Source organism: Nelusetta ayraudi, unplaced genomic scaffold (assembly GCF_046127955.1).
Source record: "Nelusetta ayraudi isolate G7.1 ecotype Tasmania unplaced genomic scaffold, CSIRO-AGI_Nayr_v1 ptg000063l, whole genome shotgun sequence".
Classification (NCBI taxonomy): Eukaryota; Metazoa; Chordata; class Actinopteri; order Tetraodontiformes; family Monacanthidae; genus Nelusetta; species Nelusetta ayraudi.
The window spans coordinates 227689-247503 of record NW_027466113.1 but is presented as its reverse complement, the minus strand read 5'-3'; the positions used below and the strand labels follow the sequence as shown (position 1 = coordinate 247503).

At 44.0% G+C, this 19815-nt stretch overlaps 3 protein-coding genes across 5 annotated transcripts; 2 read left to right on the top strand and 1 right to left on the bottom strand.

Moving 5' to 3' along the window:
- Positions 1–237: 237 nt before the first annotated feature.
- LOC142898262 (uncharacterized) lies at positions 238–2733 on the bottom strand. Its single transcript, XM_076041116.1, has 5 exons — positions 2591–2733; positions 2135–2249; positions 1986–2024; positions 1533–1637; positions 238–1326 (listed from the first exon to the last, which is right to left on the bottom strand). The coding sequence occupies exons 2-5, from the start codon at positions 2217–2219 to the stop codon at positions 1136–1138; spliced, it is 420 nt and encodes a 139-aa protein (XP_075897231.1). The 5' UTR covers positions 2220–2249; positions 2591–2733; the 3' UTR covers positions 238–1135.
- A 1389-nt stretch (positions 2734–4122) lies between these two features.
- On the top strand, positions 4123–15099 carry rnf144b (ring finger protein 144B). Of its 3 annotated transcripts, XM_076040913.1 has the most exons (9): positions 4123–4415; positions 5714–5853; positions 6725–7002; positions 7966–8070; positions 8554–8614; positions 9495–9708; positions 11937–12081; positions 12325–12414; positions 13922–15099. In XM_076040913.1, the coding sequence occupies exons 3-9, from the start codon at positions 6826–6828 to the stop codon at positions 14093–14095; spliced, it is 966 nt and encodes a 321-aa protein (XP_075897028.1). In that variant the 5' UTR covers positions 4123–4415; positions 5714–5853; positions 6725–6825; the 3' UTR covers positions 14096–15099. The 3 variants fall into 3 exon arrangements, with proteins under 3 accessions (XP_075897028.1, XP_075897027.1, XP_075897029.1); XM_076040912.1 differs by lacking the exon at positions 5714–5853 and having other exon boundaries at positions 4124–4415; XM_076040914.1 differs by lacking the exons at positions 4123–4415; positions 5714–5853 and adding an exon at positions 5907–6624.
- Positions 15100–15746: 647 nt separating this feature from the next.
- Positions 15747–19611, top strand: LOC142898133 (uncharacterized). Its single transcript, XM_076040911.1, has 14 exons — positions 15747–15928; positions 16175–16251; positions 16336–16408; positions 16511–16623; positions 16709–16734; positions 16908–17045; positions 17196–17305; positions 17398–17493; positions 17581–17664; positions 17746–17872; positions 17961–18066; positions 18622–18804; positions 18952–19026; positions 19218–19611. The coding sequence occupies exons 1-14, from the start codon at positions 15901–15903 to the stop codon at positions 19299–19301; spliced, it is 1320 nt and encodes a 439-aa protein (XP_075897026.1). The 5' UTR covers positions 15747–15900; the 3' UTR covers positions 19302–19611.
- Positions 19612–19815: the final 204 nt, after the last annotated feature.

Below are 19815 nucleotides of genomic sequence, written 5' to 3'. Positions count from 1 at the left end.
GCAGAGGCACTCTTCTGTTGGCGAAGAATGAAACAGACTTCTGCCATCTGACAAAGTTTTTATGTTCTTTGCAACGAAAAGGTCAATCAACACATGAACTGTCAGTATGAAGAAAGACCCCCATTTCGGCACCCTACACAGAGCTTTCTCTTTTTTTTCAGATATTGGTACAAACTCCCTAGGGTGTGTTTCACATCTGGCGTATGGTTGTGTAAAAAATAAAACATTGAACAAAAGTCAAGGTCTAAGAAGCATTTATTTCTGGAGCTCCAAGGCACATACAGCGACAGCAAGGCAGTCAAAATGCAAGTGCGAAAAAAGGAAAGACAGTCAAGATCTTCTTTTTTTTTTTCTGCGAGGGAAGAAAGAAGCAAGATCACAAGTTTGGGAAATTCTAAGCAATACCAGGCACAGTCTGCAACGACCTTGCTCTCGACCCCCGTTGCTGGGATACCAAGAGATACCAGGCTGTGCAGGTGTGAGAAGTTGAGAACAATAACTCTTAGTTATGAGGCACAAGCTGTAACCTTTCCTTAGTATAAACAACAGAAACTAGAGCTGAAGCTGTCACAGCAATAGCCAGAGCCCTTTTTAAGGATAAAATATAAAAATAAATACAATAAAACACAACACTCACACAACACTCATCAGTTAAGAACATGTCTTATGTGGAGTGTGATAAATCCGAGCAGCTTCACTGCTTAACCTTCATTTATTCAACACATAATGTCCAGCATAAATAATTCAATGAATTAAAAAGTAATAAAAAGACAAGAAGACAAAAGAAACAATTAAATATATAACATAATGAAAACACTACTACGTAGTATACTTTTTTTTTTAGTATAAGTTTTTTTTTTAACTCATTGAATACTAAAATAAATAAGAAAAACTTTAAAAATAAATAAATAAGAAAAACTTTAAAAAAAATAAATAAATAAGAAAAACTTTAAAAATAAATAAATACAATTTACGAAGACATATATAATTTCACGTATATCATTGTAACACACCTTAACAGAAGAAACTGATCAGATAAGAGAGCATGAACTCAGATGACGTGACGCTTGAGTAGGATTGCTCCCTTCCCCACATTAGCTCCTTCAGCGTGTCGGGTTCAGGCTTGTCGTTATTCTTATGCTTCATCTGCTTCAGCCACAAGTGTCTGCTGAGTGCACATGGTGTTGTTGTTCCCTATGATGACCCACTTGAGATCGGAGTCATGAATGTTGATGTAGGTAGGCTCAGTTGATGGGTGAGGAGGAAGAAATGGGGGATAAATGGTCTGCCCTGCCACCTGCTGTCCCTTCCTGCAGCTGCATGTACCTGGACATAACGTCAAATTAAGAGAGGCTCTTACATGTGCGTCTATATGCGCGCGCGCGCGCGCGCGCACACACACACACACACACACACACACACACACACACACACACACACACACACAGTTCTGCTTTGACAACACAAAATGTGACAATAAAATACACAAATCTTTGTTTGGACCTTCGTCGGTTCTCTTCCTGACTACTGACCTCCTGCCACTGTTGGCGGGATGATACCATTCCCAATGATGCAGTTGTTTAGAGTAGAGTTGCTGATGTTCACAATCAGGAGCGTTGGTGGCGGACTGAACCATGCTGCATGGGTGGGTGAGGAAGGAGAAAGGGAAATGGAACAGAATATGAGAAGGGGAAGTTGCACTTTCGGTTTGATGCAATTCTATAAAAGCGTTAGTTTATCACTATGCCTAAGGTGAAAACGTGAAAAAAAGACATTAAATATGATTGATTGATTGATTGATTGACTAAAGATTATTTTAGTTATTTAAAATTCTCGGTTTAAGAGTTATGGGAAGTTGAATTAAAAGTGCCCTCAGCGAGAGAGCTAGAGACCCGTATGGCAAATCAGACCAGTGATAATCTAAACAATAAATAAATAAATATATAAATAAATAAATAAATAAATAAAAAGTAACAATAACTTACTTTGTGCATGCCGGTATTCCAGGAACTGAGGATTTTCACCTTGGAAACAGAGAGATATTTAGTGGCATTAAAAAATCAATTTAACTGCTTATCGTCATGTAAACGGACTAGTAAAGGAAGGAGGAAATGTGTGTATTATATAGATTTACCTCGACTCCCTGGCAGCCTTTCATTCAAATGATAGTCCGGGCAACAAAAGAGCCGGAAGACTTTTCGGCAGGTCTTCTCCACCATACTGCGTACTATCCTGAACCGCTTTTCTGCCTGAAAACAACAGAACATAAAAGAAGGGAGTCAATAGTTTCCTCTCCAGGCTAAAAGCTCACTTTTTTTTAAATAAAAAAAAAGGAAAGAAAAGAAAGAAAGAAAAGAAAACATGTTTAGACCGCAACGCCACGAAAAACTCCCAAAACGAAACGACAATGGAGCAAAACTCTTTTCAACAACAAAATAATTGGGTTAACATTTAAGCATGCACGTACTTTACACAGTATGATCGTATAACGACATACGTACTATTACTCGATTGTTTTCTTTAATCGGTCGGATCGCACCTGCCAGGAAACAGTTTACTTCGACCGTAATATAGTTTTGGGTTTACACACCTAGTTGGACGCTGTTCTTTCAATCCACTTGGTTATGTTAAGAAGTGTTGCGGTCTCATCTGGATGCACCAGGTCAATAAATCCTGGTGTAAATGACAAATACGCGATGAAAACCTGTCTATATAGGCATATAGGCTTCCGAACTTTCGTCAGACCGGCGCAGGCGCAGGCGCAAAGCCACAGTGTACTGCTTCCAGCGCGCGAAACACCAGAGTCGGTATAGAGAAAAATGATAGAAATGATGAACTATGACGAACTTTGGCCTAGTCCGCATGCTACTCTGCGAAGAACTGTTGTTCCTTAGCTTTAATTTTTTTTATTTAAAGGTACGTCACTATGAGCAGTGGCGGTCCTAGCTTAATTGGCGCCCCCCCCCAGATTCCCCTCAGAGAAACAATAATGTGATACCAATGATTGACGTGACAGACATATAATGAATAGATATCGATTTACGGAGCAATTTATGTATATATTTTGAAACACCATGTTGCCCTCTTGTCTCCCTGTGCGTCTGCGCATAATACGCATATAAGAGAGCAACTTCTGGCATTATTTTGGCGGAGTTGCAATCAAACCAGTCCTGGTGATATTTCCTTGAGTTCTTCCACAGCTATGCTGTGGATGGTGTCTCGCCAGGAGCCGGCCAGTCAGTGTTCTCTAGTGGGGAACATTCTAGGACCTGTTAGGCACCAAAATAATAGGTATTGAATAAACAGAATTTTTATGTTCTAACATTTTTATGCTCTAACTGACAAAAGAGCCAACCAGTGTCATCAGTCTGCTTCTGCAACATGCTTTACTAATGTGGCTAAAAGAATTTGAAGTCGCCTCAGCATCAGTGAGACAGGTTTATAGGTATCATCTTGGACAGCAGCCTTGACAACAAGCCCCGGTTGCCAATGAATGCCCTGAACTATCCTGGTGAAGCTGTGTGATGTTGTGGGCCAGGTGGAGTTGCTTCAGAGGAACCAGGTGGAAGTTCTCTACAAACACTGCCAGTCACCATTCTGTTGACTACTCTTAGCCAATCCAGCAAGGTGGGGGCTCATTTAGTGTTGTCCCGGAGAGCATATAACCTGAGAGAATTATCACAGCCTTTCAAACATCTTGTCCTTTTAAAGAAAGAAAGAGAGAGAGGGGAAAAAAAAGCCTCAAACAGATGATTAAAATGACTTGTGGTTAAGGTGTAGTTGTCTTTGTTGATTGTTCTGTTAAGTTTAAATTGGTGGTATGTAAACTTCAGCATTGAGGAATATTAACACGAATGGAGGCTGGAGCTAGTTTTGCCGAAAGCTACTGAGTCATTAACGAGATGGGTGGGGTGGGGTGGGGTGGGGGACACACAGCGTTTTGTATTTTGTATTTTTATTTTCTAATTGCCACCTTTGGAATTATTGTTATCTTTCATGGGGGTTGAGGGGGTTGCGGTTCTTGACAATGACAATCTCTCCTTTAGTCGCTTATGACACTTGACGTGACGTGTCCCGATTTCCCGTAAACGCAACACCGCTGTGGCGAACTAGCCGGCAGGAGGAGCAGTCATGAGTAGTAAACGAGCGTAGAGCAGCAAGAAGCAGGGCAGCTTCCTGGATGCCAGCGACTCATGATCGAGACAGTCTGACACGGTCCTATTTTGTGTTTCGAGGCCGACCCGTGTGTGTCAAAGGCGGTGCCTTGGGCGGTAGAGACGGCACTAAAAAAAAAACCAAAAAAAAACAAAACAAAAAAAAAAACAGGCGGTATTTACACACGTGCCCCAGTTGGAGCACTGCGGCTCTGAATCCGGTCTTAGGCAGCTCATACACCCCGCTGATCTGCTGGCAAGGTAAGTCCGACCCTGTGTGCACCGCTCCTCCTCCGGCTCGTTCCATGATATGTTGCGGCAGAATCTCAGTGTGCGCGAGCTGAAGCGACAGTGCAGCCTTGATGTTTTTCACGGTCGATCCATCGAAGAGGATGCTCCATATGTGTGATCAGACGGCATCCGCACCGTTTCGCCGCAACTGCACTGCACTGCACTGCACTGCACAGCTTTCCTGTATGCATGCAACGCGAGTAAATCTGTGTACATTAGCGCTGGCACAGCTTCCTCCCAGAGTGATAAATGGATTGAAGTGTTCATCCACGTCAGTGCTGCGCTTCAACTTTGTGCATAGCCTCGGTCAGGCTGGGCCGGGTGGGGGGTTACAGAAATCCAGCGAGACACAGAAGGCCAGTGATTGCAGCTGTACAAATGACTGCATATAAATTCTGCTACACGCCGAGCACGCAGCCCCAGCTGCCTCCTTCCCAAACACAGAGGCGGTCTGTGCAGCAGCAGCAGCAGCAGCAGCAGCAGCAGCAGCAGCAGCAGCATCTCCTCGCAGAACAGAACAGGTCAGGTTTTCTCCTCCTGCCCTTACTGAGGTTTAGCAGCGATGCCTTGATTATTTGGGTGCAGCTATCTTGACTTTCAAACACTTACAGAGTGGTCACATCTACACCTCACCGAGGAACTGTATGCACGTGAGCGTGTCTGAATTCGACAATCTTGACAGTGGAGGTCTCAGTTGGCATGTGTAGCGAGTCAAGGATTTTTGAAGACTCCTAACCTTGTTCTGTTGTAGATTGTCATGGTTGACATTGACACGTGTTTAACGAGACATTTGGGAACGTCTTGTGGCAATCCTCATGTTCACGTTAGCCCTGTGTTAGGTGCACTCCATCAGATGAAAAATAATTTGAGTTGCAGACAGTGTCCCCGGTAATCACAAGTTCCTCCAAACTGTGAAGCACACATGTAATTAACACTCAAGTTTGGAGAAAGGAAAGCTTGCTCGACAGAAAAACCTGTTATTTTCCATCTGCTTCTGCTCGGAGGGCACCAGCGTCAGCCAGCTCCGACGGGGCCGCCTCTCCAGGCAAATACACGGTGACGGTGCAGAAATGCCGCCGCCGCCGCCTGCGATCTGCACACGCTGCCGCAGATCAATAGGACATAATAAGAGCACGCCTGCTGAAAAATTTAGGACATAGCTGGTGGCGGCAGGCCGTATCGACTGGATCACTCCAAAAGTTTTTGGGTTTTTTTTGCCCCACATTTTTTTCAACCAATTGCTGAAATAGACCACTTGCTTTCAACAGCTGAATCAGACTGCAGAGTGTTTTCCACACGGCTGAGTCCTGTCCCTGCTTGTCAGACCAATGTGACCCGCGGGATTAATCACAAATCCAAGATGAACGTGACTGCTCATGCTTTGGGAGACCTGACAGAACCAAAAGAGGTGACTTAGAGGCCTGGTCTGTGAGCTCAAGATGACACCTGATCGGACACGTGTTGATTCCCTCCTCTCTAACTGCTGCCTCAAGCTGTGCGACTGAAGGTGGAAGCCACACAGTTGATAGTTTTACCCCTTTAAAAAGAATTGTTTGTTGCTTTGCATCAGAAATTTTTACAAATTAAAGTGTTAATGCTTGGAAGGATGTTTTAGAAGATTTTACTTATGACTTTGATTTGTAGTACCTGCCACTTTACTTTTCATACAGCCTTAGGTGTATATTGCTGAATTATTTTTTAACTTGCTAGCCAATAGACTGCACACTATGAGCCTGCGTGGAACTACCACCTGGTCAAGTGAAAAAAAAGAAGAAGTTAATTTTTCCAATGTGGATCTTGGCATTCTTCTTCTTTTTTTTTTTAAGTCATTATTATTCAAAGTGTGTTCAGTGTTTGTTTGAGTGAGTCATCGTTTGATGGTTTTTCCACCCGGCTGCTTATGTTCCCCTTCCCTGCCCCACCAAACAGAACAGAACGAGTGACAAGCCACATGCCAGTTAGCTGCTGACCTGCGTTTGAGTCTTACAGCTAACAGTCAGTTCTCACTGCCAAAACGAATAAGGACCCATTTGATCACTAAAAGCTGTCTCAACAGGCCTTGGACGTAGGCCTTAAATAATGAACGCCACAATGAGAGAAAATGCCCTACAGATGTTATGATGTTGTCCTACTAGTTGGTATGCTGCTAACCAGGAGAGATGCTGGGTCCCCAATAACCGTGTGCCACGTTTTGTGGGCTTTCTGCAGTTACGGTTACAGCAGACCAATAAATAAATAAATAAATTCATTAATTAATAAAAACCTTCTTCTTCTTTCAGAATCATGGAGCAAGACTGTAGCTCCTCACCGTCCCCTGCAGAAGTTCTAGGAGCGTCCTGAGCCCCTCCCACCTTTCCCTTCCTGCATAACCGACTTTAGAATGGCCAGCAGGAGTTTCACCTCCGGTCATGAAGTTGGGGAGACGGCAGCGAGTGCCCCCGATGCTGCCGCCACACCTCGTGAGGGTCCGGAAGTGTTCTGCAAACTGTGCCTCAGTCAACAGCCATCCGCAGCCACCACAGAGCTACAGAGCTGCAACTGTGTCTTCTGCACCGTGGTGAGTGGAGACGAGTATAACGTGTTCTTCCAGGACATTTACAGTCAAAAGTGCTCAACATCAACAATCACGCTCTAATAAATTGGAAACGGGAGCTCATAGGTCCTGTGGGAAATGACTCTGCTACTAATTCACAATTACCACCAGGCCATTACTACCTCCCATTCATATTGCTCATACTTTGAGTCACAGCAGTTTCGCAAATAGTGATCCAACTGAAAACTTTACGTCAGGCAACTTAGGCAAATCTCCGGTGTTTAGGTTGCATTATGGGGTAGTAATCTTTCTTGCAGCACCACTTCCTGCATCAGTTGACCTTTGAAGAGCCGAATCTTGAGTCTTGATCAAAAACAAAACGGGGCTGGATTCTCCCGCACGTTTTACCTTCCTCATCTATCAGAAAGTGTCACGATGTATCATAGCTGTCGTAAGATTCCCTGGAACAGTGACTTATTTGAGTGTCTTACGTACACTTTTTATCCGCTTGCCGTATAAGACACTGAAGGCCAGCGTTAAGCCCTGGACACACCGAGGTTGCAGATAGTGGCAGGTGTTGATCTGTGCTCAGGCCGGCTTAGGAGTCGGCGCTGAGCCCACAAGGTGGGACAGATAAAAGAGCGGTGACTCTCTGAAACACATGTAAACGCACTGATTGTCTCCTTTTTCCAGACCTTTTTTAAAGGCCACGAAGGACTGCCTGACAGATTTCACAACAGACTTGTTGTTTTTCAAGTGAAAATTTCATCGTTTTCATTTTCCCTTCCTCAAACTATCTGCCCTTGAGTAATATTGACATAGCTTTTAACATGTGGCGATGCGCTCATGAAAACGGAACTCTTAGCACAAGATTGGAGTTTCTACGCTGGTGTGCTGATTTTTTTTTTTTACTTGGAGTGGACAATTAAAGACATAGTACTGCACAGTTCTCCCCGCATTCACACTGTGTGCTTTTTTTCTCCCCAGTGTCTGCAGCAGTATGTTCGCTTGGCCATCAAGGAGGGCGGGGGGGCGCCCATCACCTGCCCAGATATGGCCTGCCAAAAGACTGGAGTGCTAACAGACCCCGAGGTATGCCCTGCTTAAAACAATGACATGTAGGTCAGGAGTGAAACTCAAAAAAGCCTCCAGGGGCTATAAAAACTACAGCAATAATACGTACCCAGTCCCTGGAGGAGCAGCCTTTGAATTTCTGAGTTGCCTTTTGACAGCATCAACTTCCTGAAAGTGGAACTTTTCACTATGTGCTGGCAGGAATCTCTAGGATTTAATGTTGCTCACGCGAATCTAACGTTTGGAGACGTTTGTGGAAATTCTCGCAATTCTCGGAAAAGACGAGGCAGTGTGATAAAGAAAGTGAATTAACAAATTGGAAATTCTGCACCATGGTGAAGTTTTCCTCAAATTGTTGTAAGACAGTAGCTGGAGTCAAATCCCTACAGACAATTTAAAGAGACTTTATCCTTTTTCGCACCAGCGCGTATTTCATCACACTGTGAATGAACAAGGTGTCGTTGTCGCCAGCGCTAAATCTCCTGTGTTGTGTGACTGCAGGTCGCCGACTTGGCCCCAGAAGATCAGGTGGAGCTGTATCAGCGGCTGAGGTTTGAGCGAGGTGTGTATTGTTGTGGCCGGTGACTGGCAGCGGGCTATTTCAGGTCACATGTCAGCCGGTGGCGTTCTGCTAAGTGGCCTCAGCGAGTGCTGAGCTTCGCATGCCTGGGACGCTGCGCCGGCCTGAGGGGGGCATTTCTGTGTCAGCCGCATTTCTCTCTCAGTTTTTTTCGTCGGTTCCGAAAAAAAACTGCGACTTACTTACGGCTTTCATTCATACTAGACATGGCCGGCGGGGCGTTTGACAAAGGATCCTCAAGCTACTCGGACTGATATGAGGTCATGAGTGTTTTTAGAACTGGGGAGTTGTGTAACAAATGTGTGTCACGAAGTCAAACTGTGTCTCTGTCTGTCCTGCACCAGGAGTGTGAACAGATTGCAAACTGAGCTCACGTTGCTCTCAGTCCTTTTTCTTTTTTTTTCCACATTGTGTCGCGAAAAAATTAGTTAATGTTTGCTCTGGCTGTAAATCATAGGGGTTTTAATATTGAGGCATAAACAGGTGCAAAGTACAGACCGCTTCGGGTCCCTGCTGTGAGTCACAATTACAACATGGAGCGAGGACAATCACAAAAGCTCCAGTTCTTTTGTTTTGGTTGTGAAACAGCACTGGGAAAGGATTCAAGTGTCCTCAGGAATTACTCAGAAGAATGTTTGCCTTTCATACCACGGTTTAGGAACAAATCCACGCTGAATTCTTCACGTTATTGTCAAACTTGAGGGACAATTTGACCGTGATTTAAACAGATCAATGCAAACGCAAAAAAGTTCAACAAACTTATAAATCTGGCGCAGTTACTACTCATGTTGCCGTGCTTCGTGAAAACCACTTTTTAACTCAGAAATGTCCATTCACCTCCAGTGCCTTGCTCTCCCTGCAGGAGTGAAGCTGGACCCCAGCAAGGCCTGGTGCCCGGTGCTGGAGTGCCAGGCAATGTGCAGCCTGCAGCTGAGCACCGAGGGCGAGCCCACCGCTGTGCCGTGCACCGCTTGCCGCAACGTTTTCTGCTCCGGCTGCAGAGGGATCTGGACGGACGGCCACGTCTGCCCCGAGCACCAGCCCATGATGCCGCCCTCGCCGCCTCACGCAAACGGGTCAGTAGGCGTCTCGGCGTCCCGCAGATTCTGAGCTAAAGGCAGGAGGCTTTACGTGCGTGTGTGTGGAAACTCACATTGCTCTTATATTTTAAAGTGAATCTTTTTTTGATTCAGCATGGAGGGTTGGTCTAATTGGGATGATTACAACAACAGCTCCATATAAAAAAGTATGTAAAAGGTCCATGTGCCATTAAATGGGGAAAATATATCAAATAAAAAAAAAGAAGAAAAGAAAAATATGGGTTGCAGACAAAAGTCTCTAAGATTTTGGTAAATTGCACTGCATATGTTCCTGTCATGTCATGTATAAGTTTGGCCTACTTGTTGCATTAATACTTATATTCAAATTAATTTGAAATAATTTTCCCTTTTTGTATAGAGAGAAACTTAACAGGCTGTACATTGTCTTTTAGAAATGCACAGTTATTATAGCTAGCGAGCTATAATAGCTAGCTATTATTACTTGTTCATTTTGCTGCGTTTCCATTGCCTCGAGAATTGTGCAAAACTTGTGGAAAATTGTGGAAACACCTAATCTTAAACCTAAAAAGTAATCAAAGAACGGGACGAGATTATGTGCTTCACAACGTTCAATGGAAACACCTGTAAATCGTAATTGTACTTGCTTTTATTTTGTGAAAAACTGTAATTGAAGTGCAGCTACTGTTCAGTCTGGATTTAGAGCACCTTTGTTTAACCAACTCTATATTTTTGTGTTTTTCCATGATTCACTTCATGGCTTTTGTTTGAATGTTTTAACATTTATGTCATATTTTGGTTCTACAACTCCAAAAAGCTCTTTATAAAAAGGCTTGACTTACACTGGTATGATTATGTGTCAGTGACTCAAATTGGCTCTGAAAATCCGACAACGCTAATATTGTTGCGAGACACGTCACAGAGAAAATCAATTATATTGGTGATATGGGGCTCACCTTCCCTGGGAAGCCCCTAGTTGTACATAAGCACTATTTAGAGTTCCCTGCTCCTCAGCAGTGGCCTGGTTGTCGCCCCGGTGGTACGGCGACGCCGCTGCGCTGCTCGGGGCTGTGGCTCCACCAGCCTGACTGATGTCATCGGCCAGTCGCTGACATTTATTGGAATTCCATTGTCTCTGTGCCAGAGGGAGGAGGGGAGTGGGCTCTGAACCAGGCGGCCTCGCCGCACAGAGGGAGTGTGTTGGTGCTGTGGACAGGAAGTGGGCTCTGCAGCGTGCAGTGGAACAGTTAGGGGGTCAATTTCAGACTTGAACCTGAAAGTTTGACACACACATTTGGCCCACTGACCCGGCCGGCAGTGTCGCGCGTCAGACATAATCTTGCGCAACCTGGGGCGCCAGTGTGACAGCTGCTCTTGTCAGTATTTTGATCAAAGTGATTGAGTCAAAAATATCAATTTAGTCCCCAAAAAAAAGGCTTACGAAAGGAAAGTATCACAGCTTGTGTCATAGATTTTAAGGTGCGGCGGATGTGTAAGTGGAGAAATGCCAGCGATTCAAGACACCTCAATTACATAAGCATATCTATTAATATCAGACCATTACATCTACTGTAGACCTGTCAATATAATACAGTGTGTTATGTCCAGATATGGTCCAAGTCTATAGTGAGTCTGTTCTGCAAGTGTGTGCCAGGTCCCTTTTCCACTCGCAGAGGCCGGCTGACACAACTTGTATCTTCCAGTGTTAGGTGGCAGAGTTAGAGATATAGATCACTTCTTTATTAGCTCAGATTGGAGTAGCTTTATTGAATAGGTCCATGTCTTCTCCAAGCTGGTCTCATCTCAGCTGTTTTTTACCCCAAAGATCAAATGTCTGGTGAAAAATATGGTGATTTTTTTGTGCGGTCAATATGCGGTTAATATTTTGTTTTAATGGCAATATTCGCAAAATTGCCATTACCCTACTGTGTTAAAATGTATTATAATTAATCAATTAATATCAATCAAATGAAAACAACAAAAAAAAAGAACTTGTTATAAAAACTTATATTACATAAAGACGGTTGCTGTGGCCATGTGTCGGGCTGAAAGAAAACTACTGTCATAACCTTTGAATCCCAAAATAATCAACCTAGTTCCGAGCGAGCGCTGACCCTTCACTCTGCTGCTAAATAAAGACCTTTCCTCTGCCCGGAGAATAATGAGGCCTGCATGTCTCCGGGCGTAACTTCCCGGGTTAAGCCTGACACGTGTCCCTCTCTGCTGCTCTCGTCCCGGTTGCGCAGGGTCATCGCCGACGGCGGTTCGGACCTGCCTATCAAGCAGTGCCCCATGTGTGGCACCTACATCGAGAGGAACCAGGGCTGCGCGCAGATGCTGTGCAAGAGCTGCAAACACACCTTCTGCTGGCACTGCCTGCAGAACCTGGATGTGAGTCTTCAGGGTTTCAGTGAAACCTGTCACTAATGTAACGACCAGGAGCACCCGTGTATTTTATTTAAAAGTGTTCAATTACAGTGTCATCTAGTTCCTCCATGACTGCTGAGCCCCATGGAATCCTTCTGGTTTTCACGGGCGCTCCAGCTCACGAGGCCTGAGACATTTTTTCCAAATATCTTTTTTTGGTGTGTGAATATACTCATCCACTCTTTCATGTGGTCTCTGTAATTGCAGGGCGATATCTTCCTGAGGCATTATGATAAAGGGCCGTGCAGAAACAAGCTGGGACACTCCAGGGCTTCACTTATGTGGAACAGAACGCAGGTGAGGATAATGAAAGGCGGCGCTGTGGGCAAGCAGCGCTAATGTCAGGGTGCCAGGGACGCATCGGAGCGCACGCACACACGCATGAAGTTCGCTTACTTTGCGTGTGACCTTGATTGTTGTGAAAACTGGGTCACGGCACCAAGAGAACTAGAAGGGAGGATACTGGACTCCAAGCCGAACTGCACTGTCCTGACTGTATCCCAAACAAAGTCAAGCTTCCTGCCTCACCACAAAAGTTGAAAACATAAACATTCAGCTCTTTTCAAATCTTTTTTTTTTTTTGCAGCTTGGTGGAAACAAGATTTATTTTTTCCCCCCCTCTTCTTGTCATGAACGCACGTAAATGCTCCACAATGTGCCGAAACAACCCAACATCAGCCATTAAGCCGGACTGATCCGGGCAATAATCTCAAATTCCTAACCCTGCGGTGACGTCATCCGTCCGACTAAAACATTCCTCCTGGCCATCAAACCAGACTTTCTTTCCGCCTTCCCAGCTCCAGCACCACAGCCGCATGATCGGCGTTGACCTTGCCGAGGACCTCCTGATTGTGTTGTGGCGCGTCCACCCGGCCAATTCCGAGAGAACACAAGTTCAACTGTTTAGTTGTTCACTGCAAAACAGCACATGACGAACTTGGCCACGCTCTTGCCCAACGGTTGCCATGGCCGGAGAATTAGTGACAATCTGATTGTAAAAACTCAATCCACTCCTCATTCTGTTTACCCAAGCAGCTCTCTTTTCGCCTTTTAAAGTGGGTTAAGTTGAGGGATCTGCATTGCGTAAGGTCTCTGCTGAGAAACAAGATAATACAGAATCCTGGTGCTCGTTCCCAGACAGAAACGGTTAAACCGACAAGCGGTGAGCACGTGTCCTTTGCGAAATGCCCAGCTCCTGCTGTTTGATGACTACAAGGTATAACTGGCAAGGTTGGGCACAGGTGGCTGGTGACACACTGCACCTACAGTAGGTATTGCGGTTTACCCAACAGGAGCCAGATGATTTGAGGTTTAGGTGGGGTCAAATCTTTTTCCACAGCGCTGGACCTGAACACAGCAGAGGGAACCATGACTGCAAAGTGGGATATTTAGCTTTGCAGTGATACAATTTCATACTGTATGCATACGGTTTTATGTTTTATTTTGAATATAGTAACACAAGTCAGTATCCTCTGGCCATTTGGCGACTGCAAACCTGTGAACATGGATATAATGGTAAAAACATGCCAAAACACAGAGTCAGTCGCACAGCTCTTTAAAGTCTGGATGTTTTGTCGTCATCAACAGGTCAGGCAAATCAAAGTTGCAATCGCTTGCTGTCAATTTGTTAACCGCTTGTGGGAAGTAAGTCACATCCTGTGGTCATCAGTGACACAAACTGCCTGCAAGAGATGTTTTTTTTTCTTTTTCTTTCTTGGGTCTCTTACTACAACGACCTTTCACATCACCTCCAATGATTTCCTCAAGTTCTATTTATTCAAGATGTTTTTATGTCGTGCTGCAGGTGGTGGGTACCCTGGTGGGGGTCAGTCTTCTGGCCCTGTTGACTTCGCCGCTGCTCCTGCTGGCCTCGCCCTGCATCCTGTGTTGTGTCTGCAAGCCCTGCGGTGAGCAGAAGAAGAAGAAGAAAAAGAAGAGGAAGAAGAGCGCCAGCCAGCCGGATTCCTCTGCGTCGTAGCGCTTCCAGCTCTGGCCGGCACAGCGCAGGATCACTCTGCTCAATGAGGGTCCAAGGAAACTTTGAGAGCGCAAATGCAGCAAGGAGTCAAAAAATAAATACTTGCTGCGAGACTGTGGAAAAGCGGACGACCGACGACTCCAAGGGCTGGACATTACAGTAGCGTTGGGATGAGCACAGGAAGACTTTGCTAAAAAAAAAAAAAAAAAAAAGCAACAAAAAAGCCTCTTGTTTGTACCTTCATGACATGTAGATATGGGGGGAATGAATGTATGTTACTGGCCTACAGTAGCTGTTTTCACATGCACAGTAGGTGGTACAGTGAAGATGGCAACTGTAAGAGTTTCTCTAGAACAGGGCTTTTTATAATCCCCTCTACACACACACACACACACACGCACACACGCACACGTTCTCACATAACTTAAATGCAACGCCACTTTCATGTGCTAAACATTATGATGCCAAACCAGAGGTGTTGGGTGCTCAAGTGCCTCACTCTACAGTGCCTGGTGCTCGCTTATGTTTCTTTTTGCCTTCCATATTGCTCTTTCTTATGCAAAACCTAGTGCATCCAGAAAATGGACAACTACTTGGGCTTGCGCGTTTTGATATCGCGTTTGATTCACACATTCTGTGAATCCTCAAGACTGAATGCAGACAAGAATGCAAACCATTCTTTCAAAAAAAAAAAAAAAAAAATGTAAGCAGGCAAACGGCATCACGAGTGCGCTGTGTATATACTGCACAGATAGAAAATCTAAAGAGGGCTTTATTGGTGCACCGAAAAAACAACAAATTCTGCGCTTGGCATGTGTCCCAGACCAAAAGGCTCCAAGGAAAATATTTAGTTTTCTGAAGTGGGCGTCGATTGGTGTTTGAGGTCATATGTTGGCATTTCTATGTTTTCTTTTGATGTTTGTGCATCAGGTGTTTTCTAAGGATGCAGCTGTCTCAAAAAATAAACGTGCATCTGATGCTGCTGGGTTTTCCAGTGACATTAATCATTGTGTGGCCAGTTGTTCTTCCGTTACAGTCACCCGAAGAAGGAAGCAGAAGTTGACACTGCAGAAGTGAAAATCCAATTTCTCCACTTCACAGCCGGAGGTTTATTTGTCATGGAAAAAGGGCTCCTGATAAATGATCGTCATGTGATTTAAGGCGTTGTGATGCTGATGCACAACGCCTTAAATTAACTCGGGGTTTACTTTCGTGTTGTTATCTATGAGTGTTTTCATAAAATGGGTGAAAGTATATCTTAAAAATAAAGTAAAAGTTGTATTTTAGGGGAGAAAAGTATACAAATTCCCCCCAAAATGGTTGTGTAGGAATACAGGAAACAGACGCTCATTTTTACCCAGCTCAATTTTGGAAAGTTTAAATATTGATAATTAAAACTATTACAACAATGAAGCCAACATATGACTATGTCCGCGTTTTGGCTAGTTTATACAACCTCAGAAAACAGTCGTTTAAAAGCTGTCACTATTGCTCTTAATGGAGACTTTTAGCTAATATTCAGTTAAAAAGAAGTACCAGATGATAAATATCGACTACATAAGCAAGTAGGATGTATACAACAACAATAAGAGCATGATCGTAATTTGCAACAGAAAGAAGGGAAACTACTTTGTTTCACTTTTGCATCGAAAGCAACGTAGGCAGAGAAAGCCGAGTCTCCGAAGGATACTTAGCGACACCTTGTGGTCTATGAGAAAACTGCGTTCATTCCTCCAGAACGTACGTGGACAAAAAAAATAAAAAAAAAGTGTCGTCAGGAAAACTTGAGTTGTCGCGGTCGAGAAATGGCAACGCCGGGGGAGTTTTTCGCGGGTGAGCGTTGCTACATCGAGACCCAAAGTTAATTCCCGTGTGGTTCGAAGTGTATTTTAGTTTTTGTGTTGAGCGCGAGAGACGAACGACTCGAAGCTAGGCTAAAAAAAAACAACGAAAAAACGCGACCACGCCGTTGTTCTCGATGCTAAAACCGTTGCGCCCCAGTCTGTTTCTCCTGGTGACGACTGTGTGTGGTCCCAGATGTCGAGGTGGTTGTTTTCACACGCTTGTTGCTCCCTGCAGGAACACCCAAGATTCCCTACCGACCCACCGCTGGGCCCGGAGAAGTCATGTGCTTCAAGCACTACAATGCAGAAGAGGTGGGTGGGGGTGCATTTTAATGTCACGTCGTGTGCTTGCGTGCCATGCTTGCTCTGATTAAAAAGCAAACATGTCGCGCGCAGGTGCTGATGGGGAAGAAGATGGAGGACTGGCTGAGGTTCTCGGTCTGCTACTGGCACTCCTTCTGTGCAACAGGTACTGAGGACGCACTGGAGAGATTTGCCTTACTGTTTTATCATGCATTAAACTTGGGCGTTTCATCCAGAGCCCTCTTGTGGGGTTATCTGTCACACGCAGGAGCTGATCCCTTTGGCTTCCCAACCCTGCACCGGCCCTGGAATGAAGGGACGCCTATGGATGCAGCCAAGAGGCGACTCCAGGCAGCTTTTGAGTTCTTCACCAAGCTGGGAGTGAGAGACATTTCCTTCCGCTCTGGCAGTTACACGGTTGATTGTGAATGTCTTTCACACTGCGCTTTGTCTGTCTTTTTTTCAGGTGAAATATTATACGTTTCATGACAGGTAACCCACCGTGAACGTAGATGAAACGGTTGACTGATGTACGCAATCACTGTGCACAGTATGGTAGAGTAACGAGCCAAGTCTGTTCTGCTGTTTAAATGAACACTTTATGTGTATGAAAACACAGTAGTGGTTTATTTGTAGGGTCTAAGTGATGTCTGTTTCCTCTACAGGGACATGGCTCCTGAGGGCTCAACCCTTGAGGAGTCCAACAGGAATCTGGATGAAGTGACGGACCTGGCTCTCCAACTGCAGAGCCAGACTGGGGTCAGGGTGCTTTGGGTCACCTGTAATCTCTTTGCCCACCAAAGGTCATTATTTTACGATAGCACTCAGGAGAAAAGTAGAGTAAAACTTAATGTGATGCCTACTTGAGAAATTCATATGGAAAATAAAATAATACTTTTCTTCCGAAATGGCAAGTAAAAGAATAATATGGGGAGGTTTTTGTCGTGTGACAGGTACATGAATGGTGCAGCCACTAACCCTGATTGTCACGTTCTGGCTTATGCTGGTGCTCAGGTAAAAAAGGGACTGGATATTGCCAAGAAACTGGGTGCAGAAAATTTTGGTATGACATACATTGTCCTTATTCCAAACATGCGTCTGTCTTTTAAGTTCTGCAGTATCATTTTTAATCCCGTTCTTCTCCTGTCTTCACAGTGTTTTGGGGAGGTAGGGAAGGTTTCCACTCCATCCTTAACACTGACGTTGCCTCTGAGCTGAAGCACATGGCCAGCTTCTTTAGAATGGCTGTTGGTAGGTGTGTGTAGTTATACATGTAACAAAATGAATTTTCCAAGCTTTTGGGATGCCCCTCATGACTTCGTTTATCTCTGTGAGCAGATTACAAAGAGAGGATTGGACTCAAATGTCAGTTTCTGATCGAACCTAAACCGAAAGAGCCCTGCAAACACCAGTACGACTATGGTAGGTTAGAAAAACAACAGTGACACAACATGTGTGTGGCCTATGCATTAAATGGAACATCAAATACCTTTTCTCTCTTAGATGCCATGAGTGTGATAGGATTCCTGAAGCATTACGGTCTGGATAGACACTTTAAGCTGAACATTGAACCCAACCACACCACCCTGGCGGGACATTCATATGAACACGATATCGTCATGGCGTCTGCGTGAGACATCTCAAACTTAGCGGACACTTCTGACCTCTGATGCAATATCCAGTGTCCATGAGGTTGTATCATCTATGTTTCCTGACAGGTTTGGCATGCTGGGTTCAGTTGACTCAAACACTGGTTCCCCAGACCTGGGGTGGGACACCGATCAGTTCCCCATGGATGTCAAGAACACTACACTGGTCATGAAGGTGAGCTTATTGCTTTTATGTCATGTTTGGGCAGAGGTGGGAAGTACTGAAGTACAAATTGTTTGTGACTGTGAGTCAGTGAGTAGATTTTTTTGGTATCTGTACCTTATATTATTATTATCTTATTGTATTTCTTTTTCTGACGACTTTTTACTTTTACTCTCTACATTTGTACACAAATATCTGTACTTTCTACTCCTTACACTGGAAAAGTCATGCTGGTTATTTTGTGTTTAAACATGGTTGGTTGTGTTACTGTTGAAAAATAAAATACAATATTGAGAGTATCAAAACTGTTAAAAAAAATAAAAAAAAATAAATCAGATACTCATGCAAGACTTATAGTCAGTTCAGTACAGATTATCTTGACATAACTTTTTCATTTTTGCAAAATTATCCTCGAAAGTATCAGCACTTTCTTACTTTGCTTTCCTAAAGGAGTTGAATCAGTACTTTTACTTTTACCAGAGTATTTTTTTACACAATACTTTTCCTTGAGTTCAGAGAGTGAGTATTTTTGCCACCTCTGCTAAATTTTCTCAATGATCTTCACAGAGCATCGTGGAACAAGGGGGCGTGCAGCCTGGAGGCCTGAACTTTGATGCCAAGGTGCGCAGAGAGTCCACCGACCCAGAGGACCTCTTCATCGCCCACATTGGGGCCATGGATGCATTTGCACGGGGGCTCCGCAATGCTGTTCACATCATTGAGGAGGGGCTCCTTGCTGGTATGGTGAAGGTACGAATCAAGTCTGTCACTTTATTCCAACCGTGTTGCTGTAATACTTGTCACTCCACCAGGGGTCGCCAGAAACCATGTACTTGTAGCTTCGCAACGACCATAATGCTGTTAACTAGGTGTATAATACCGTCTGTTTGGAAACAGGAGCGATACTCAAGCTTCAGCCATGGCATTGGTCAGAAAGTAGAGGATGGATCTGCCACCTTGGAGGAAATGGAGGTATGTTTTTAAGTTTACAACTGTTTTATGTAAACTGTGTCATGAATTGATTGAACACCAAACCCATTTATGAAAGGAAACTCATTCACAAAGTGAATTATGGGTCTGATTTACCGTCCGTGGCCTTTTACTTCTATAATCCTTTAAGTAAATGTAATGTCATGTATGTAATGTAAATGTTCTCCCTTCAGGCCTTCGTCAGGCAGAATGGTGAGCCAAAAGTAACGTCAGGCAAGCAAGAGAAGTATGAATCCATCTTTAATCATTACGTATGAGAACATCAATACAGCGCAAGCATCTGTTAATGACTGACTTGAAGTAGAAGAGGTTCTGCCTCCATGGTGCTTACACATCTGTAATTGTAATGCTAGGCAGGTGGGACAGGTATTAGAAATTGCACTTGTTTTTTTTTTCTTACCGATTTCAAGGATACTAATTCAAATGCGACAAACTGTCACTGTCCATATTATTAAATCCTGGGATGTCGCTCTTATATGTTGTTAACATTCAATGTAACATACTGAGAAACTGACGTTAAGTGATGACTGCTTCCACCTTGCAATAAAAACTCTATTCTTACCTCAACGTGATTATTTTTGACATACTTTATTATTATTATTATTATTATTATTATTATTATTATTTTATCTTCGTTTAGTTTAGCTTAGTTTAGTTTAGTTTAAGTGACTTGCAGTTACTGCTTCAAAAAAGGAAATATTACCAAAATGTATCCAAAAAAAGCTCAACGCATGCATGCTTTGGATGTGGATTTGAGATTTAAATGAACTA